Source organism: Pseudophryne corroboree, chromosome 7 (genome assembly GCF_028390025.1).
Source record: "Pseudophryne corroboree isolate aPseCor3 chromosome 7, aPseCor3.hap2, whole genome shotgun sequence".
Classification (NCBI taxonomy): domain Eukaryota; kingdom Metazoa; phylum Chordata; class Amphibia; order Anura; family Myobatrachidae; genus Pseudophryne; species Pseudophryne corroboree.
Window position 1 is genome coordinate 206,973,088 of NC_086450.1, and position 21,339 is coordinate 206,994,426.

The 21,339-nt window shown below is 44.3% G+C and overlaps 1 protein-coding gene across 3 annotated transcripts in view; it reads right to left on the bottom strand.

Moving 5' to 3' along the window:
- Positions 1 to 21,339, bottom strand: part of SMARCAL1 (SWI/SNF related, matrix associated, actin dependent regulator of chromatin, subfamily a like 1) — a 183,744-nt gene that overhangs the window by 57,367 nt on the left and 105,038 nt on the right. For all 3 annotated transcript variants that reach the window (XM_063933956.1, XM_063933957.1, XM_063933958.1), the window contains 3 exons: positions 10,166 to 10,349; positions 7,039 to 7,189; positions 6,097 to 6,255 (listed from right to left, as the gene is read on the bottom strand). In XM_063933956.1, the coding sequence (XP_063790026.1) occupies positions 6,097 to 6,255; positions 7,039 to 7,189; positions 10,166 to 10,349 (494 nt within the window). The remainder of the gene's footprint in view (positions 1 to 6,096; positions 6,256 to 7,038; positions 7,190 to 10,165; positions 10,350 to 21,339) is intronic.

Below are 21,339 nucleotides of genomic sequence, written 5' to 3' on the forward strand. Positions count from 1 at the left end.
GATCTGCATGAGAATAAGCTTCTGACATTACCATTCGGAGCCATCTCGCCAGCGTCTGTTTACTAGCAGGCCATCCTCTTCTATGAAATCCGTAGAGGATGAAGAGAGATCCTGTTCTCCTGATGGCACTAGTACGATCTATGTAGATTCTTAAAGCTCGGACCACGTCCAGCGACGCTTCTCCCGCAGAAAGTCCCGATACCTGAAAAGCTGGGACTACAATCTCTTCATTCAGGTGAAACTTTGACACCACCTTTGGAAGTTAACCAGATCTCGTTCTGAGAACTGCTCTGTCTGGAAAAAAACTTAGGAAAGGAGACTTACACGATAATGCTCCCAAATCTGACACTCTTCTGGCTGACGCCATTGCCAGTAGAAAAAGTACTTTAGCCGTTAACCATTTAAGATCTGCTCTCTTAAGTGGTTCAAACAGAGGACCCTGGAGAAATTTAAGAACTAAATTCAAATCCCAGGGAGCTGGAGGAATAACAAATGGAGGTTGAATATGTACAACTCCCTGAAAGAAAGTACGTACATCCTGTAAATCAGCAATCTTTCGCTAAAACCATACAGTTAACGCTGATACTTGAACTCTCAAGGAAGCAACTTTCAAACCTTTATCCAATCCTGCTTGAAGGAAATCCAAAATCCTGGATACTTTAAAAGATCTTGGATTCAATTTTTTTCCAGTACACCAATGAATATAGGCTTGCCATATTCTATGATACACACGGGCCGAAGAAGGCTTTCTTGCTCTAAGCATAGTTTGGATTACTTGATTCGAAAACCCTTAGAGGTTTCAACAGCCACGCCGTCAAAGACAGGCGATCCAGATGGCTGTGACAACAAGGACCCTGCATTAGCAGATCTGGATGTTGAGGGAGCAGTATTGGTGCTTCCACGGACATCCTCAGTAAATCTGTGTACCAATGCCTTCTTGGCCAAGCTGGAGCTATTAGAATTATTGCTCCTTTTGCTTGCTTTATTTTTCTCACTACTCTGGGCAACAGAGATACTGGAGGGAACAGATATGCCAGCTGAAACCTCCATTCTACTGACAGTGCGTCTACAAGGACCGCTCCTGGGTCCCTTGTTCTCGATCTGTACCTTGGAACTTTGTTGTTTAGACGAGACGCCATGAGGTCTATCTCTGGTAGACCCCATCTGTTCACTATTGCCTAAAACACTTCTGGGTGTAATGCCCATTCGGTTTCCTGAATGGTGTGTCGACTGAGAAAATCCGCTTCCCAGTTCAGTACACCTGGGACAAATACTGCTGACAATGCTGGGAGATGGAGTTCTGCCCATCTTAGAATGGGAGTTACTTCCTCCATCAGTCTCTTGCTGTGCGTTCCTCCTTGATGATTGAGATATGCTACTGCTGTCGCATTGTCTGAGCGAATCTGGACTGGTCTTTCTTGCAGACTGTCCTTTGCCTGAACTAGAGCCAAGTAAATGGCCCTTATTTCCAACAGATTTATTGGCAGGCGACTTTCCTTTGCGGTCCATTTTCCCTGGAACCACAGGCTTCCGAGTACCGCCCCCCCAACCTTGTAGGCTGACGTCTGTTGTCAGGACTTGCCACTCTTTTATCCAAAATGTTCTCCCCTTGTTTAAATGGTCTGTCTGTAGCCACCACGCTAGAGACCTTTTTACTTTTACTGGAAACTTTATCATCTGCTTTTTTATCGTCTGATGATTTCCGTTCCATTTGGTCAGAATAAGGTGCTGCAATGATCTGGAGTGGAATTGCGCATATTCCACCATGTCGAAGGTTGATACCATCAGACCCAACAGTCGCATTGCTGCATGGACTGACATTGTCTGGGCGTGCAACGCTTCCTGAACCACGACCTGCACCTTGACTATCTTTTTCTCTGGTAAGAGAACTTTCTGTAGGTCTGAATCCAATATGGCCCCCAAATGACCCATCCGCTGTGACGGATTCAGGGACAACTTTTCCCAATTTATGAGCCACCCGTGTCTCTGTAAACAAACTATTGTCTGTTGAAGATGGCTCAAAAGTAAATCTTGCGAGTGTGCTAAGATTAACAGGTCGTCGAGGTATGGGAATATTTTTATCCCCTGTTTGCGCAGACAAGCTGCCATAACCACCATAATCTTGGTAAACACCCTGGCTGCTGTAGCTAGCCTGAAGGGCAAGGCTTGGAACTGAAAATGATCCTGGAGGATGGCAAACCTGAGGTAACACTGATGCGACAGTGCTATAGGCACATGTAGGTAAGCATCCCGTACATCCAGAGATACCATGTAATCTCCCAGTTCCATAGCCAACATTATGGAGCGTAATGTCTCCATGTGGAACTTCGGGATCCAAATGTATTTGTTCAACATTTTCAGATTGAGAATTGGTCGATATGACCCATTTGGCTTCTGGATTAAAAATAGAGTGGAGTAAAACCCCTGTCCCCTTTGTGATGGAGGTACTGGGACAATCACACCTGACTGCAGTAATTTTTGGACTGCTTCTTGCATGGCATTGGCCTTCGACTCTATACGAGACGGGCTGGTGCAAAAAAATCTTTGAGGAGGCTGCCTCCTGAATGGGAACCCATACCCCTGAGATACTACCTTCTGCACCCAAGCATCTGTTGTTGACTGTTGCCATATGTGTGCAAAATGAAGGAGTCTGCCCCCAACCCTGGAATCCTCCAGGCGGAGGCCCGTCTCTTCAGGCTGACGGTTTCTGTTCAGGCTTGGAAGCTGGCTTTTTGCTAGCCCACTGCTTCCCATCCCTGGTTTTAAACTGGGGTTGCTTAGGCTCCTCTTTAGCTTTCGCTTTGCTTTGCCAACGAAAAGAGCTAAATTTTAAACCCTTGGACTTAGGGTTATAGGTAGCCGAAAATCTGACCCTCTTTGATTCAGCCTCTGATTCTAGGATATCCGATAAAGGATTTCCAAATAATATATTACCAACGAAAGGCAATGCTTCCAATTCTTTCTTGGATTCCGCATCTGCCTTCCAGGTACGTAGCCAAACTGCTCTGCGAGCGATTACTGTCAAGGCTGAAGCTTTAGAAGCAACTGTACCTACATCAATTGCTGCTTCTTCCAAGTACTGGACAGATTGTCTTAAACGGCTAAAACGATCCTTTTGCTCCCTAGTAGGAGAAGAGATGTCATTCTCTAGTTCCTCTATCCATTCGCCCATTGCCTTTGCTACCCAGGCCGAAGCCATAGCAGGTCTTACCACTGCTCCTACTAGAGAAAATATATTTTTCAAAAGGCTATCTACCCTTCTGTCTGTGACATCATTTAGTGAGGTAGATGACAGTGGTAAAGCAGATTTATGCACAAGTCGCAGAACATGTGCATCTACTTTTGGAGGAACTTCTCTTTTTGAACACTCCACAGCTGGAAATGGATAATAAGAATCCCATCTTTTAGGAATCTTATACTTTTTACTGGGCGCCGCCCAAGGCTCATCCATCATTTCCGTCAGCTCATCTGACGCTGGGAATTCAGCTTTAACTGATTTTGTTCGCTTAAACATAGGTGCTTTAGAATTTAACACCGTCTTAGCTGGCTCTTCCAAAGAGAGAACAGCCTTCACAGCATTAATAAGTTCAGCTACATCTTCTGAACTAAAACTCTGCGACTGATCATCATACGTAGTATTTGAATCTACTGTATCATCATCTGTTGTATCATCTTGTGTAGTCTGCCACATAGATGTATCTGTCTTAGTCTTACCTGTCTCTTGGTTGCTTGTAGAGGCTACTGGAACCAAGCCGTAGGAAGGGAGCTGCATGTATGGGTTAATAGTGTAACCTAATCCCTGAGGTGGTGCTACCGGAGTTAACTTGTCCGCTATTGACGATAGAGTCTTTGCGAACATATTCCATGGTGGCTCTGTTGGTGGTTGAACCAACTCCTGTTTTTTCTTTTGCTGAAAAGCAAAACAGTTCGCACACAAACCCTCATAAGTGACTAATTGATTCATATCAATTAACACTGACTTACAAGATAAGCATGTTAGGGATGTAGGAGTGCTTGATAAATTCTCCTCGTCACTTTTGCCGCTCACAGACATGGTAATAATCTGTTATTGACTACACAATTTGTGTCTGAAAATCACCTATATATAAGTATATAGAAGTGAGATCAATCTGACCACAGTGCACCTGATTTGAGGGTCAGAACAGGACTGACATTACACAGAAAAGTCAGCACACATACTAGCAGTCAGTCACATGTTAAAGCATTAGACATTGTCATATGAGAATACAACCTCCATAACAACTTATACATAAGTAGGAAAATTGTACTTCTGTTTTTAACTGGTTCTTTTTTCAACATAACATGCAGAAAACACAGCAATATACAGGTCTCATATGCAATAAGTACTAAAAATTAACAATTCATACTAACAAGTAGAGAGAATTTTTAGTACTGTATACCCTGCCTCCGTAGAGCGGGATACAGGGAGACTCACCACACTTCCATATCCAAGCAAATACGCTCGTAAGACGCTGAGTGGATTCAGACGCTACTGATGTACACTACCGCTCATGATAACTGATAACGGACACGGTCGCTCACTGACGGACACGGACGCTCAGCGACTTCCACGTGTATGCAGACGCTAAGGCCTGCGACTCGGTCTAGGCGGGATCTCTAGTGTACACAACCGCAGTGTCTAAGCTGCGACCGAGTACCCTCGTGGTAGCGTCTGAGCCGGAAGTGAGGTCATTCAGTTCATGGACGAGAGACACGCAGGAACTGGTCATGAACTCGGAGGAGGGGCGGCCAGGAGAGCGTCTGAATCCCCCTGTTGACTTAAACTCTAAGGATCGCGGCCTCTACCTAGTCCTGGCGCCTATGATCCCTGGAGCGTAGCGCTGTCGCACTCGAGATGTTCGGCACATCAACACACTGTTTGCAGTCTCCACCAAATCAGTAAGAGGAAATCCATAGACTCACCGTCCCCCCATGCTCCGGCCACAGCCTGGTTACGTCTGCTGGACCTGCTAGAACATCCGACACAGACGCCCGTCGAGACAGCACTAATACCCAAAGGTAAGCGTTGTTGCGACCCGGTGGGGAGTTGTTGGAGCGACTCTTTCTAGTATGCGTTTAAGACGCTGTTAAGAGAAGTCGCTCAAAAAAATAAAAAGTCTACAAAAATAAAATAATAAAAGCTTGAAGCTGCTACTCTCAGCAGCCCTGTGACCATGCGGCTTCCTGCCGCACCAAGCAAAAAACTGATTTGACTGAGTCAGTGGGCGGGACTATTTGGTGAAGGCCCCGATGCATCCTGGGAGGCCAGAAAGCTCGTGACCGTGTTGGTGCCATTTCCGCTGTCGCTCAACCATATACAAATGTTATCCTGTGGATAATCCTGTGGACCCAGCCAGAGAAAAAAAAACACATGGTAGTAGATAATCTTACTTACATATCGTTGCGAAAATATGGAAAGCCTTCAGGCCAATGTCAAGGCTTCTCTGATACTGGAGGTCCCTACACTGCATGATAACAGTACGCAATCTGGGCCATATACTTGTCTAATGTAAGGCTACATACAGAACATAAAAAAATATATATCTACATTGATAGCCAGCTTAACAGGCGTCACCCCCAAGTCCTCCAAATGGCACTACAAGAACCAGCATGCTCTCCAAATGCAGGTCCCATCCACTCCTCTCTAAACTGAGGTATAAAATGAAGCTGCTCACTCAAATTAGTGATACCCCCCAGGTGCTGAAAGGGAGGGGTTTTTCCAAATCTTAGTGCTATTGCCCCTTGGTGTGCTGGGCAAAATCTGTTTTGTGTATCTTTCTATATACCATCATGTTACAACCTCACCCTTTAATGCTACTTACTATGACACAAGTGCTACTTATTTTGACATAGACTCATCTATTAGTGGTGCTTACTATTAGACAGTCTCATGTATTTACTGGTACTTAATATTATACCGCCTCATCTATTAGTGGTACTTTATATTGAACAGCCTAATTTACTAGTGGTATTTTGTATTATACAGCCTTAATGACTCCATGTCCTTACGATCATACAGCATCAACTACTCCAGGTACTTACTATTATACAGCCTTATCTCTTAGAGTTACTTACTATAATAATGATTTTAAAATTTGTTGTAGTTTGTTTGTCCATCTTCCCAAGCAGGTCAAAGCTGACAATATTAATGAGGCTGGAGGACTGGCTGTCGCGTCCTGTAACTATGACGTTGACACTATCCGGCTTCACAGAAGGCAGCCACCTATGGAAAGCCTAAATATACAGAGCAAGGAAATATCAATATGCAATTCCCTTTAACTGATAAGTAAAAAAGAAATTTCCAAGTCAAGCAGAAAAACTTGGTATTTTTTAACACAATATAGGGGTCTATTTACTAAGCCTTGGTTGGAGATAAAGTGGACGGAGGTAAAGTACCAGCCAACCAGCTTCTAACTGTCATTTTTCAAACACAGCCTGTGGCATGGCAGTTAGGAAAAGATTGGCTGGTATTTTACCTCCGTCGACTTTATCTCTCTCCATCCAAGACTTAGTAAATAGACCCCCTATGTACGCTTAATGCATAAACACACACACACACCAATCATTCAAGACAACCTATATGTTCTTTGTATACAAAATACACTTGTATGCTTACTGTACGTATAAAAGTAAACCACACTTGTGCCCACCGGTACACCTAAACATACCAGTATTATTTACTGTTTGTAGAAAATATTTTACCAGGAATACATTGAAAATTACTTCTTGTGTTCTCACATCTCTTGAGAGACAATAGTGAATTGGTTACAGACAGAAAGCATTAAGCATTATGAAGTGTTTTGGTAAAGGACACAGACATACTTCTAGGCCATAGTAACTGAACGATTACGGACTCTGCTTTCAGGTTTGGGTGTAAACATCCTTTTAGGGCAAGGAGTAAATAAAAACCCCACTTTATTTGCAAGACAATTTTCTGTTTCATTGAGGACACAGTATGGATAGTTTATAGAAGCACCACAGCATAACCAAGCAGAATGAGTGACTGAGATTCCTTACCTCTGCCCAGGTAAACCTGACAGATGATGGGGACACCACAAGCAGTGGCCACTCTGTCCTGTAATAGGCAGCAATGCAGATGGCTTGGATAGTCTTCCCTAAGCCCATGTCATCAGCCAGGAGAAGCCGACCATCCCGAGATATAGCAAAGCTGTTAAAACGAGACATAAATGTGAGAACTATAGAGGATATTACGGCATCAAAACTGTGCAGACCCCCAGACAACTAGTATGCTGCAATATTAAGAAAGTAAGAGAATCGTTGGCTACTAATAACCTATTGCCTTTTGCAGTGACACCATTCGTAAGGAGGCAGTGATCCTCTTCATATGAGGTTTGCTTTTCTGGCAGATACTACAGCACTGTAACATGGAAGGGGATATGTGAGGTGGGGGCTATATCCTTCTGCACGGAACATGGAGGTTAAGGCCTGATTCAGAAATACACGGTCGCACTGCGCATGCACCTTAGTGATGCCGCTCGCACTGAGGATTTATTTGCAAAGTGATTGACAGTCAGGGACAGTTTGGGGGAGGCAAAAGGGAGTGGTGGTAAAAACACAGGCGTGTCGCGGCCGTTTTCGGGGAGTGTCTGACCAGTCAAAAAGTTGGAGGGTGCAGCCGGTTTTGCGGTAAAGATAATTCAGGAAAGAAGCATGTTTGCTGTATTACATAGCGGATCACTCGCTGAAACACACTGCCAGCTTGTCAGTAATTTAAATGCACCTTTAACTTTTTCAGCTCTGTTGCAGGTGTTTCTCCCACAATGCATAACACCAGCAGTTTCCTTGTGTCACTGGCATGCTCAGCAACACTGCATTAACATCAGGAGACACAATACCTGGCCATGCACCAGGCCATTCACTATGCAACACAGCATTTGGCGTTTTTAAGAACTGATGAGCACAGTGGAGTAGGGAAGATGTAGCCTGTAATAATCCACTACTGAAATACAACTTGCACCATTCTCCGTCAGCCACTGTAACGCTGCCTACCAGAGTGGATCAAGCTTCTGACCACACTAACATTCATGACACAGCTTTGCAGCAATGAACAAGACCCAATGCTACCAAAAATCTTACAGTGCTTAAAAAACCGAGGTCCACCCAACACATTTTTTCAACTAATGGGGTCACTGAAGATATTTACAGAAACAAGTGGAGAGTCTTCAAAATGACAAGAAGTTGAGTAGGAACAGACGGTGAGTCCCAGCAGCAGATCATTTCAGATGGCATAAAAGAAGCTAGCATGTATATTAGTTTATACAGTAGGCACATAGAGCGGAATCAAAATATTATTGCCGATGGTGTCGAACAGAGCTATTTAAATGTAGCTTCGTTTGGGCGAGATCGGCTGCCAGCGTCTTCACTTCAGCTTGCACCCGCCGGGGCTGGCGAGCTGAAATGTGTGAAAAGTGTTCTGTGGCTTAACATAACACTAATGGGCTCGATCAGCGTGATTGGCGACATCAATTGTCTATCGCCCCCTGCAATCTCCCATCACTTTAGACGGGAGATAGGGGGCGACCACATCTGAATAACATTTTAATTTCCCCCATAGTGTCTTGCAGATAAACTGCATATAGCAGTGGTTCTCAAACTTTTTTGAATCACAATGCCCTAGAGCATCAGAATTTTTTTCACGGCACCCCTAGGCCAAAAGTTTCTTACTGAGAAATTTAGAAAGAAATATTTTAATGAAGCAGTTTTGTTTATAGGTTATCCTTCGTGTCAGTTGTAAGGAAGAAGTTTTGCTTCTGTTTGTCCACATATTTTATGATTGACAGCCACCAGCACTGGTTTTGCCTATTACATTGACCATAAATAATTTGAATTGGTCCTGGACCACCAACTAAGGGCACCCCTGCAAGTGTCCTGAGGCACCCCAGGGTGCCTAGGAACACCGTTTGAGAACCACTGGCATATAGGCTGCTGTGCTGATGGACTGTTACTACAGACAGGGTTAAATGCTACTTCCACCAACTTGAGCACAAGTCGGATAGGAATGGAGAGTCTCTTTAATCAGAGATACATTGAGTGGTGTACTTATATTGCCTTGGCTGTGAAATAACATAGATGAATGGTAGATTTCTCTAATCAGGCTTTAACAAAGGCAGAAGCATGGCAATGCCACCCCTACGTAGAATTTGAGCACCAGCATATACGTCTGGTTTACAGATCAGTGGGAACACATCATAACAGTCTCTTTAAAAACTCCAAAGTGTTACTTGTTAAAAAAAACAATACGCTTTTTGTCAGGAGTGGACAAATTAATATGCAATTCAGGAAAGAGTCATTAAAAACCAAGAGCCATTAAAAACCAAGAGCCAACATTTTCATCCATTGACTTGCAAGACATTAGAAACCAACAGTAATGCCGGCTGTGCCCAGCCCTTATTAATATGACTAATTTATCAGACATGGTTTTGCCATTTGGGGGGGTGTGGGGGGGGGGGGAGGGGTATTTAGGATTTGCATTGTTAATGAACACAATCATTTAATACACATAGATGGCGCAGAGTGCTTGAAGATGAATGATGCATCATCCACCTTTTAGAGAGCTCAGCCCACTGTCACAGACTAGCACGAGTGACAGGGGGAAATGTGACATGATCCGATGCATTTACTTCATTTAGGCAAGCGCCAAACCACATCACCACGTCACGTGGCTAAAATAACTACTACATACTTAAGGGTCTATTTACTAAGCACTGGATGGAGGTAAAGTGGACGGAGATAAAGTACCAGCCAATCGGTTCCTGTCATTTATCAAAACCAGAATGTGATATGGCAGTTAGGAGCTGATTGGCTGGTACTTTATCTCCATCCAAGGCTTAGTAAATAGACCCCTTTATCTGCATATTGTATACGGTTTAAACTAGAGATGAGCGGATTCGGTTTTACTCGGTTTTACTCGGTTCTCAAAACCGAATCTTATTGGCTATCCAAAACACGTGACATCCGTGAGCCAATAAGATGGCGTTTTGAGAACCGAGTAAAACCGAGTAAAACCGAATCCGCTCATCTCTAGTTTAAACTGATCAATATGACAGTGGTTCCTCACACTGTAGCCCATTTTCATAATTAGCAAAAGATTCCAGTTCCCTCCCTCATGCGAGCTGGCACGTACCTTACCCCCTCCCTCTGAAACGGCATCAGGCTGTTGACTAGCTTAGAATCCACCACAGATAAGTCAACTTCTGGGATTTCACTGCGACTTACAGAGGATTTCTCAAACTGGGATGCAAATGCTTGTATGATAGGTTTGGGGAGAGGTTCTACCTCAACTTGCTGTATGCCACGTAGTGCTTCCACTGCAAAACAACCCATAAAAAGACTTGTTAGCATGCTCTGAGGTTAGGACTTGGTGTAAAAAAGATTATTCCAGAGACATGAAAACATGCAAAGTATTCACAAATGAAGCCAATAAGCTCTTTACAGGCCTTTCATTCTTACAAAAATATTTCATTCTTTTCAAAAGTGACAGAACTATAAAACGTTATTATATACTTACAACAGTTTTAGATTAATTACTACTTAACCCTTTGTGTGTTGCATAAACTGTATTGTGATGGCGGCTACCATTCAAATCCCAATGTCCATTTAAATTTACGAAAATAATGTGAAAATGTTCCGGCAGATGGCAGCACCGTCACCGCCTGCGTTTTCCCTATCACTCCCAGAAAACTTTCAGTTGACACCCATAAACGCCCTCTTCCTGTCAAACTCCTTGCGATCGGCTGTGCGAATGGATTCTTCGCTAGAAGCATTGCACAGCAACGATACGGTTTGTACCCGTACGACGCACGTGCGCATTGCGGTGCATACACATGCGCAGTTTTTACTTTTTTTTTAACTGATCGTGCGCTGCGAAAATCGTCAGCGAGCGATCAACTCGGAATGACCGTTTGTTGGGAGCGCTTTCAACTAATAAGTGATAATATGTAAATATAGTATCTATAATAAAGAATTTATTCAATGCAATACCTGTAAAAAAAGGAATTAATTAGTAATAAATGTTTAGAGCTCCTTTTGGAGTGCTTTATAGTTGATAACAGTCCATACGGGTGAGACAGCGGCGGGTTCCGTTAATTGCCAGCGGCTGGAGCCGCAAAGGTTATTACTTTGAACAGTGCTCTCTCTCTGTCCCTAGCTATAACTAACCTTTTGCTGATGATCTTCTCCTTGCTGGCCGGCTGGTTCCCTTGATGGTTTGCACGGGCAGTGCTTCACCGCGTGTTCTCAGAGCTGCGGCGCTGATCTTTGATGTCACTGTTCTATTCTGTCTCCAGAGTGGGTACGGCTTTGTGAGCATCGAACGCTTTTTGGGCTATTTTTTATCAATTTTGACCTCAATGCTTTTTTATAGTAAACATAGTTAACCATGCTATTAATTATTCTTTTTACTTTATTTTATTTATCATTTTTATCATTTTGTATTTTACATATTTTAAAACATATTCATTTTCTTTGCAATACTTGTTTTAATTTTTCATTATTTTAAAAAAATGGGATCACACTGGTTTTATCCTGGTATTTAACCTATTTGGGGTCAATTGATTTTTAATTGAAACTAATTAAAGAATTCATTTTACTATAAATAAGAGACCCCGGATCATGGGCGGTATCCTAGACAAAGGGCTGGAAATAGCCCAAAACGCGTTGAGAGAGAAGGTGCTATCTCAGAGGTAGATGCAGTGGTGTGTCGATGAAGAGACTCAGGAGGTCCGCGTATCATCTGCGACGTGGCCAATATGGGGTCACCAGAATCCTGGTCCGGCCTTCCCTTTTGAACTTGCAGATGACTCGCAGAAGCATCTGTATTGGAGGGAAGACATACACTAGAGGAAACAACCATGGACCTGTTATTGCGTCCACGAGGAATGCACAAGGGTGTCTTGTCCGCACGCTGTGCCTTGGCACCTGGTGGTTGTGCTGAGACGCCATCAAGTGTATGTCTGTGAGATCCCACCGTTGGACCAGCATCTAAAACACCTCCGGATGTAGAGCTCACTTACTGGAGTGAATGTCCTCCCATTTCAGAACCCCAAGAATGAAGACTGCCAACAAGGCTGGTAGATGACGCTTCGCCCAGCGTCACCTCCATTATTGCACCGTTGCTGCAGGTGTCTCCCTGCCGGATTATGTCAGCTGTTGCATTGTCCACTTGCACCTAGACCGGGAAGACCCAGAGGAGGTGCTGAGTACATTGATGGGGGTTTGCTCTCCTTAGCCATCCAGCGGCCCTCGAATGACCAGGTGCTCCCCACACCCGCAAGTTGGCATCAATGGTTATAAGGATACAATCCGGGATCCAGAATGGGAATCCCTGAGTCAGGCTGGACTCTAGAATCCACCAAGAGAGGGATTGTCAAACAATGGTCTGCGCCTTGATATGCCGTTAGGAGCCGTTCCATCTGTTGAGAACCTGTAGTTGCAGAGGAAAGGGAGTTGAATGGAGCGTACTCCACCATATCAAATGTAGCCACCATCGACCCCAGGATCTTCATACACGCATGGATGAAGACTTGGCAATGATATAACAAGTACCTGATCCTGGATTGCAAGGTTAAAACCTTGTCCTGCTGCAGGAAGACTCTTTGAAGGCGAAAATACAAGAAGACTCTTCAAGTGCAGCCATTCCAGCGAAGGCGGTAAAGACAATTTCCGCCAATTTATTTTCCAGACATAAGATTGTAGAAGTTCAACTGTATCTCGAATGTGGTCTTGCAACATGTCCGGAGTCTAGGCCAATAGGAAATCGTCCAAATAGGGCAAAATACGGATGCAGGTGCGCCACCATGACCGCCATAATCTTGGTAAACACCCGAGGGGCTGTAGACAAACCGAAAGGCAGCGACTGAAATTGGAAGTGATCCTCCAGGACGGCAAAGCGTTGGAAGCATTGCTGGTCGGGCCGGATGGGAATTTGAAAGTATGCATTCTGAATGTCCAGAGATGCTATGAAGTCCCCTGGTTACAGAGTTAGGATAATGGATCGGAGGGACTCCATGCGAAACTGTGGAATTCGAAGATACTTATTCAGTTTCTCGAGGATGAGAATAGGTTGGTAGGAGCCATCTGGCTTTTGAACTGGGTAGAGGTTTATATAAAAACCTCGATCTCTCTGTGCGTTGGGGGCCATAATGACTTTGGAGACCAGAAGAGACTGCACTGAGTGCCAAAAAGCATCTGCTTTTGTTGCATCTTGTGGAAGTCTGGTCCAAAAGAACCGGTGAGGATGGTGGCTCAGGAACGCCAGTGCATATCCCTGAGAGATGACTCCTCTGACCCATGCATCCATAGTGGTGTCGATTCACCTTGGCACAAAAGACAGAAGTCGGCATCCCATCCTGGGGTTCCCGAGGAAAAGACCCATCCCGTCAGATTGTGGGCTTCTCTAGCGTCTTTGTAGTTAGACATCTGGTAGCCCAGGGTTGCTTAGTTCGGGACTTAGGAGCCACTGGACGGAGGCTGATATTTTGAGGATGCCTGATATCTGATTCTGCCTAAGGGGATGAAAGGAGTGAAAGGTAGTCTTGGCTCAAGGCGGTGCAGCTGAAGACAAGAAGGCTGTCTTGGACGCCGCCAGTGTAGAAACTATCTTGTCTACTTCCTGACCAAAAAGCGTATCTCCTGCATAAGGGAGTGCCTCAAGAGCCTTTTTGGAGTTGCTAACCACGCGCAAGGAACGCAGCCAAAGTAGTCTGCCTAGCCACAATCGTGGAAGCTGAAACCTTGGATGTTAGGACTCCTGTATCTATGACCACCTTTCGCCTTCTGGACATTGAAGACATGCGCTGTTTCCTACTCTTGCCTTCTATTAGTCCATGTTCCAGTTTCTCTGCCCAATCACCAATAGCTCTCCAAGTGATGGCTACCACATGATAAGCCAATTTGAGGAAATTTTCCAGTTCCGTGGGTTCCTTGAGGAAAGAGGTATCCGGAATAGGTAAGATCGAGGACCTAACCAATCACACCACATGCGCATCAACTGGAGGGGGAGATTCCCACTTGGTCCTTTCCTTAGAAGGAAGAGGATAAAAGGAAGCCAGCTGCTTTGGTACCTGCAAATGTCTGGTCAATTGAGACCAGGCCACCTCCAGAAAGTCAGTTGAGCAGATGTGAGAAAGAGAGTAGACTCATTCTTCTGGCGCTTAAAAAGCGGAACCTTGCCCCAAGGAAATGGGTCAGTGTCTTCAATCTGCAGAACCATTCTAACTGCCCTGAATAGTGCTTCAACGTCAGTCAGGGACATTGACTCCTCAGGAACCAAAGGGGACTTCACATCTAAGGCGGCGGACTCCTGGTCCGAAAGGGATTCCGGCTCTTAGCCCTACTCCGACAAGGAAGTAGAACTCTCCTGTATCACTGGCCTGCATTCAGACACCTGATCTCTATCTAGGAGCTGCATGACAGATATTGAGATGTCCGCTAAGCTCTGCACTAATTGCGCAAAAGGATTGCATCCATGGTGGCTAGTAGAGTTAGACTGGGTAGGCTGCGCCAGCCCTGCACTGACTATAGTTGTACAAGGGGCCGTAGCAATGCGGGCGACTCCCTCCCGGGAGCTGTGAAGCAACGGGTGCACAGGCAGTCGCTGTCAGGATCCTGGGAAGAAAGAACGTTAACACAGACTCCGCATGTACAAGGCATTGGTGCAGTGACCTCTTTGTCAGCTCTAACTTTGGGAGGCATATTCACCAAAATAAATATCACACCTTGCTATAAAAGCAGTGAATAAATGCTAGAGTGCAAGAGAGTAATGCTGACCCAAACTATAATAACTGTGACAGCTATAAAAAAAATATCAATCACTGTTAATAGCATTAATACACCCTTAATATTTGACAATGCAGGAACAGGCTGTTCCTATATAGTGAGTGGCACTAGGATCAAGCACACAGAACTCTCAAAGCACAAGAAAATGTGGGCAATAATACTCAACTGTCCGGAAGGGAAAACAGGCAGGAGTGTAGCTACGGACCAGGCTACTAGGAGCAAGATACAGGGGGAAAGAGTCTGAGCCTCCCTCTCTTTTTAAAGCTGGAGCAGCAATGTGCTTAAAATGGCTGCCCAGTGTTCTGAGAAAGGGGGAAGAGCGAGAGAGAGAGAGAAGTGTGAACCTGAAGCATGCAGCTAGCCAATTGCTTCAAGCAAGCCCCAGGGGTGGGGGAAGAGCTACAGGCTATGCCTACCTGCCACTTAGGTGTCATTAACCCCAGGGACCAGCCTATGCCTGTGGCCTGCATCCTGGTGGTCTAGTGGTGTAGTGCAGCGCACTGTGCCCCCACTGCACCTGCCCCCCGCTGGCTCCTACCAGCAGGGAGGTTGGCCGCACAGTCGCGGTCCCTACAAACAGGGAACCGGTCCCTTACCTACCCAGCGAGGTGTGTGCGCCCTGTAAGTGTACCCAGCGGTGGAAATCACCGACACAGTCGCCGGTGCTGCTGCTATCTCCAGGTGTTGAAATGGCGGTATGGGCGTCCAATGTATGCCTGTATCACGATTCAAGTAGTGAAAAATAAACTACAATCTAAAAAGTAACCCGGGAAGGTGGTGGTGTCCGCTCCTGCTGGCACCAAAGTAGAAACTGGTTGGCACCGGGGGGCGTAGTAAAGGGAAAAGAGAGACCGAACATGCTGGGAACAAAAAGTGTAACCCTTTGGTGCCTGCTTGCTCCCTCATCACCTATAAGTTAGCAGAAGCTCTCCTATGCCTCCTAGTAGAATGATAAGGAAAATAAAGTTATTCTATCCACAGTATGAAAGAGAGTGGTGTAGATAGGGCTGGTTGGTGGATATTTTTTTACTTAAAAATATAGGAGGATGCTACTTTTTACACATATATACAATACAAGTGCGGCTTTTCAAATTACAAGAGACTTATCTTTATGAGACTGAGTTTACTGTACTTCTTCCTCCTCCATCCCCCATGCTACTAATTATGTTGACAGTTACATCCAACTCACTGATAACTTAATAACTGAAAAACTTAAAGCCAGGCAACGCTGGGCACATCAGCTAGTTTATTAGTGTTTGGAACAAACTTCCCTGCCAAGTTCCTTCAAAAACTATGTGCAAGTGTACTTAGACGAATCGATGCTGTTTTGAAGGCAGAGGGTAGTCACACCAAATATTGATTTGATTTTGATTTCTCTTCTGTTCATTCTCTTTGCATTTTGTTAATTGATAAAAATAAACTATTAACACTTCTATTTTTGAAAGCATTCTTACTTTGAAGCATTTTTTCCACACCTGCCTAAAACTTTTGACAGTACTGTGTGTATATTATATATATATATATATATATACACATACATACACATATACATACATACATACATACCATACATACACACACTTCCACACGGCACATTTCAATCTAGGCAGCTTCCCTGGTGCCTTCCGTAGGTATCCCAATGCTGGGTCCTCATGTATTCCACAGTCGGCGGCACTCAGGTAGATAAATGTCAATGACACGCTGATCTGCAAACATTTCTATATTTATTCCACTGATGACGATGGTGGAATAAACATCAAAACGTTTGCAGAACAGCGTGTCACTGACATTTATCTACCCGAGTGCCGCCAGCTGTGGAAAATATATATATTTACTATGGTACTTTATGGTCCACACTCACAGCATTTAAAAAACTTGCTGGGTTACCTGCCCATAAAGGGGCTATTAAGCTTCAAAGCACACAGAAACGAATAGAGGGTGCACTCACCATGCTTAAAAATAGAAGTGACAGAATAGCAGGTCATATCAACGTTTCGGTCCCACACGGACCTTTGTCAAGACCAGTGTCCACCTACTTATCGGTCATTTGGGAGGGGGGGGGGGAGGGGGATATCCCCTACACTAAGTCGATCGGTTGGGAAAAATAAAACAGGTTTGATCTTGACAACTACTGTAGTTGGAACAACCATTTGTGCCTGTTTTTCAGCCATGTGGGAGCAAACGGCTGATTATAGTTTGCTCCTACACACTAGCAGACTATCATTCCAGACAGACAACTATTTGGCTGGTTGGAATGATATTGTTCTGATGTATGCCCAGCAACTCGTGTTTGTAGTAGGCACTGTCACCGATTGTACGGAAAGCTTTTATGCACAATTTTCATATAAATATATTTGTTTAAAAAGTTCAAATCAAATGGGAAAGGACAAAAACATGTCATGAGATTGTCTTTAATTGTAATTTTTGCTGAGTGCCACCAGTCTGTTTTTATAAAGTTATAGATTAATGGAATTTCTTATAGACAGCAATATTATGTTAATGTTTGGTATGGCCACTTGGTGGTGCTAAAGGTTCTGACTGTACCCAGGCACTCACAATGTGATTTAAGCACTTATACTAATACTGACCTGCAGGTGAAAGACATTGCAAGCTCCTGACATTACACTATTGTTTAATAGAGTTTCTAGAGGATTATGTTGGCTAGTGTGTACGCAGCTCTTTTGCTGAACATCTATCCTTTGTTAATCTTGAGCAATTCTGCACCATTTCTGAAAGCAGCATATAAACGTAAAAAAAATCGTAATGCAAACATTGAACGTACTACACATGCTGAGGCTGGTATACAATTAGTTCCGATTATTTTTCTCCCGAATAAAGTGGGCTGATAGTAATTGTTGACTGACGGCAATACTATTCAATCAAACGTCCTATTTTCGTGAGATAACAAATGGGATCCAGGATAAGTATCTAGAACTATGTGTTAGCACGGCTTTGAAGGCTGCTTATCGGGAATTATGCTTCAGGTGCTTGAGGCACCTGAAGCATAATACCCGATTAGTGCTGGGTATCTGGGCTAATTGTATACCCCCAGGTGAAGCAATAAATTACCGCAGCTAACTGAATATCACCCTAAAGGATAGCACATTCTACCTTTCACTAACCTAGGACAGCTAAAAAAGAAGATGAACAGGACCTGAATATATACAAGAAAATAGTTAGCAACTGCGCCTGATAATAAATGAGTGAATGTCTATCCTCAGGTAGGTGTATAACAAACTTTACTTTAATATTGTTAGAATATCACATAGTTGTTCACCGTGTGTGACAAAAGAGAAGAAGGGGGGGAAGGGGGGGGGGGGGGGGGAGGACAGGAAGAATAATAATCAATTGGGGGATAGGCTGGAGAAAAGGGGGGGGGGGTTGATATGAGTAAAAAGGTATTGAAAATTACTCTAGTTGTATTAAAATTTAAATAAAAATAGTGTCTACTAGATGGTGGCATCCCACCTCTCTGTGCTGGAATGATATTGATAAAGCAATGGAAAAAAACTCCATATATTTATCTCTGAGAGTCCAGTAAGCAGTTAGTGTGAAAGATAAATGTCCACATATAGCGGATTGGAGCTGACGGATATATCCCACGATGTTGAGGGGTATCCCTGTGTTGGTCTGGGTGGGGGGACTGGCAGTTAGGGTACAAGTAATTTTGCTCTGGACAAACTTACCTCTCCGGGGTCCGGGCACAGTCATGGTGACGCTCTGCCACAAACGCCCTCCTGGTCCTCAGAACCCCTGGGGGTCAGTTGTAGTCTTACGTGGGGGGAAGGTTGCACCACCTTCGATGCCTGTTTGGGGCTGTCCGCCGGGCCTCGGGTCTCTGAAACTCCTCCTCCTCACCAGGAGGGCGCTCCTAGTCTGTTTTGCTATCATGCAACTACCGTTACCAGAGAGCTCTCACCTGTCTAAGGGCTTGCTACACATTAGACTATATATTATCCGATATATCCTTCCGATCAGGGATTTAAAAAAAAAAAATCCTTCACTAAAATACAGTACATATACACCCATCACCTGTAACATTACAACCACTTGCCTAATATTCTGAAGAACACCGTTGTACCACCAATACAGCAATGACAATCTGAGGATGGACTCCACAAGATGCCTGCAGGTGTCCTGTGGTATCTGGCACCAATACATTAGTAGCAGATCCTAAGTCCTGTAAGCTATGAGGCGGGGCCTCCATGGCTTTGACTTGTTTTTACAGCACATCCCACAGATACTCGATCGGACTGAGATCTGGGGAATTTGGAGGCCAAGTCAACACCTTGAAATCTTTGTCATGTTCCTCAAACAGGGGGCTCAATTCAATTCGGTGACAGTTTGTTTTCCAATTCCCGACTTTGCAAACTCCCGTGCATCGCGGGAGTTTATTTGCCAGGAATGTGATTTTTAGTCACCAATTCAATACGGGCGGAGTATGCAAAATTGGTCGCCATAAAAGGAATTGTCAGGAGGGGCTTTAGGCGGGAATTGGGCTCCCCAGGGTTTTGAGAGGTGATATAAGGCACTACTGAAGTAGAGGAGGAAGCTGCAGCCATTTTGGAAACACATGTGGATAGGAGCATTATTAATCAGAAGCCCGTTTTTATGCAGCAGGATCAACTGCATTAGGTAAATTGTTACTTTAACTTGTGCAGTCCTGTTAGTGAACTTGTGCAGTACTGTTATGCTTTTGTTTTTTTCTCATTTCTGATGGGGGTTTGTCATATGTGTAGACTTGTGCTTGTAATTTATTACTGCAATTAGATGTGTACGTGGGGGCAAGTTTATGTATTAGTTTGAACTTGGCTAACTGACTGGCTTATGATTTAAATTACATGCAGTCCTGAATTCTCTAAAAAATACATGCACTCCTGTTTAGGTAGGTGTTTTCAGTCTGTCTGATTTCCTTCTTTGCTTCTGGCTTGTTTGGATTGCATGCTTCTATGTAGGTTGTGCAGGTTGTAGCATGTCAGTGTGAGGGTGTGTACACATGGTGAGATATTTTCTTTCGATTTTGACTATATAGTCAAAATCGCAAGAAAAGTTAGTGCAGATTGCAAGGTGACGATTCAATCCCGATGCGCGGTCCCGCCAGGTCGGCATCGCAAGAAAAGATAGATTGTGCAGGCAATTCATAAGTTTAAGAAATGTCTGACCATGGTTTTTGTTTTTTTTAGAGGGTGGGGTTCCTGGTCACAATTGCAAGCTGCCATGTCATGTGAGCTATTTGGTGCATGGCATACTTGTAACCCTTTTTGCCCCGGGCTTTTACTTGGAGGGGGAGCCTGTCAGCAAATGCAAGCTGCCATGTCATGTGTGCTGTTTGGTGCAATACGTGTGTGTAACCCTTTTTTGCACTGGGCTTTTTCTTGGAGGGGTAGCCTGATAGCAATTGCAAGCTGTCAAGCCACGCAGGCTTTAGCGGCAACTAAAAAAGAAAAAAAATCTGGTTAGTTCTGCAGTAATGCCATTCACACTCCATGGTGTTGGTCTGTGAAGCAAAAATCCAAACTATACAAATCCGATATTCAGATATAGAATGGACCACGTCCTCTTCTAAATCCTCTTAACAGTCTTCTCAGGCATAGCAATACTCCCACTTCTGCTGAAAACCTCATATGCAGCAAGAGCTGTTAAGGGGAGGGACAGACCACTTGGCAAACTTGCCAGGGGCGGATTGATGTGTTAAATGATAAATATTCTTTGGTAGACTTACAGTGAGGCAAAAAAGTATTTGGACAGCCACCGATTGTGCAAGTTGACCCACTTAAAAAAGATGTGAGAGGTCTGTAATTTTCATCATAGGTACACTTCAACTGTGAGAGACAGAATCTGGAAAAAAAACCTAGGAAATGACATTGTATGATTTTTAAACAATTTATTTGTATATTCTTGCGGAAAATAAATATTTGGACAATCAAAAAGTTTAAAGGCCCATACACACTTGCCGATAAAATGAGCGACGTCGCTCATTTTCCCCCTCCGTGAGCGTCGTCGCTCATTTTATCGGCAAGTGTGTATGCCGCCAGCAACGACCGATTCGTGGCAACGATCGTCGCTGTTGGCTGTGCATGCATGCAGGATCTGGACTATCGTCCAGAACCTGCATGCACGGCTGGCGGAGGCGTGACGTCACTGAGCGGGAGGAGAAACATTAGACGACGTTACTCATAGAGTGACATCGCCTAATGTGTACGGACCTTAACTCAGTACTTTGTAATATAACCTCGGTTGGCAAGTACAGAGGTCAAACGTTTCCTGTAGTTCTTGACCAGGTTTGCACACACTGTAGCAGGTATTTTGGCCCACTCTTCCATGCAGATCTTCTCTAGATCCATCATGTTTTGGGGCTGTCGCCGGGCAACACGGACTTTCAACTCCCTCCACAGATTTTCTATTGGGTTGAGGTCTGGAGACTGGCTAGGCCACTCCAGGACCTTGAAATGCTTCTTACGGAGCCACTCCTTAGTGGCCATAAAGTGCCATAAAGTGGCCATGACTCCTAGTGGTCCCGTC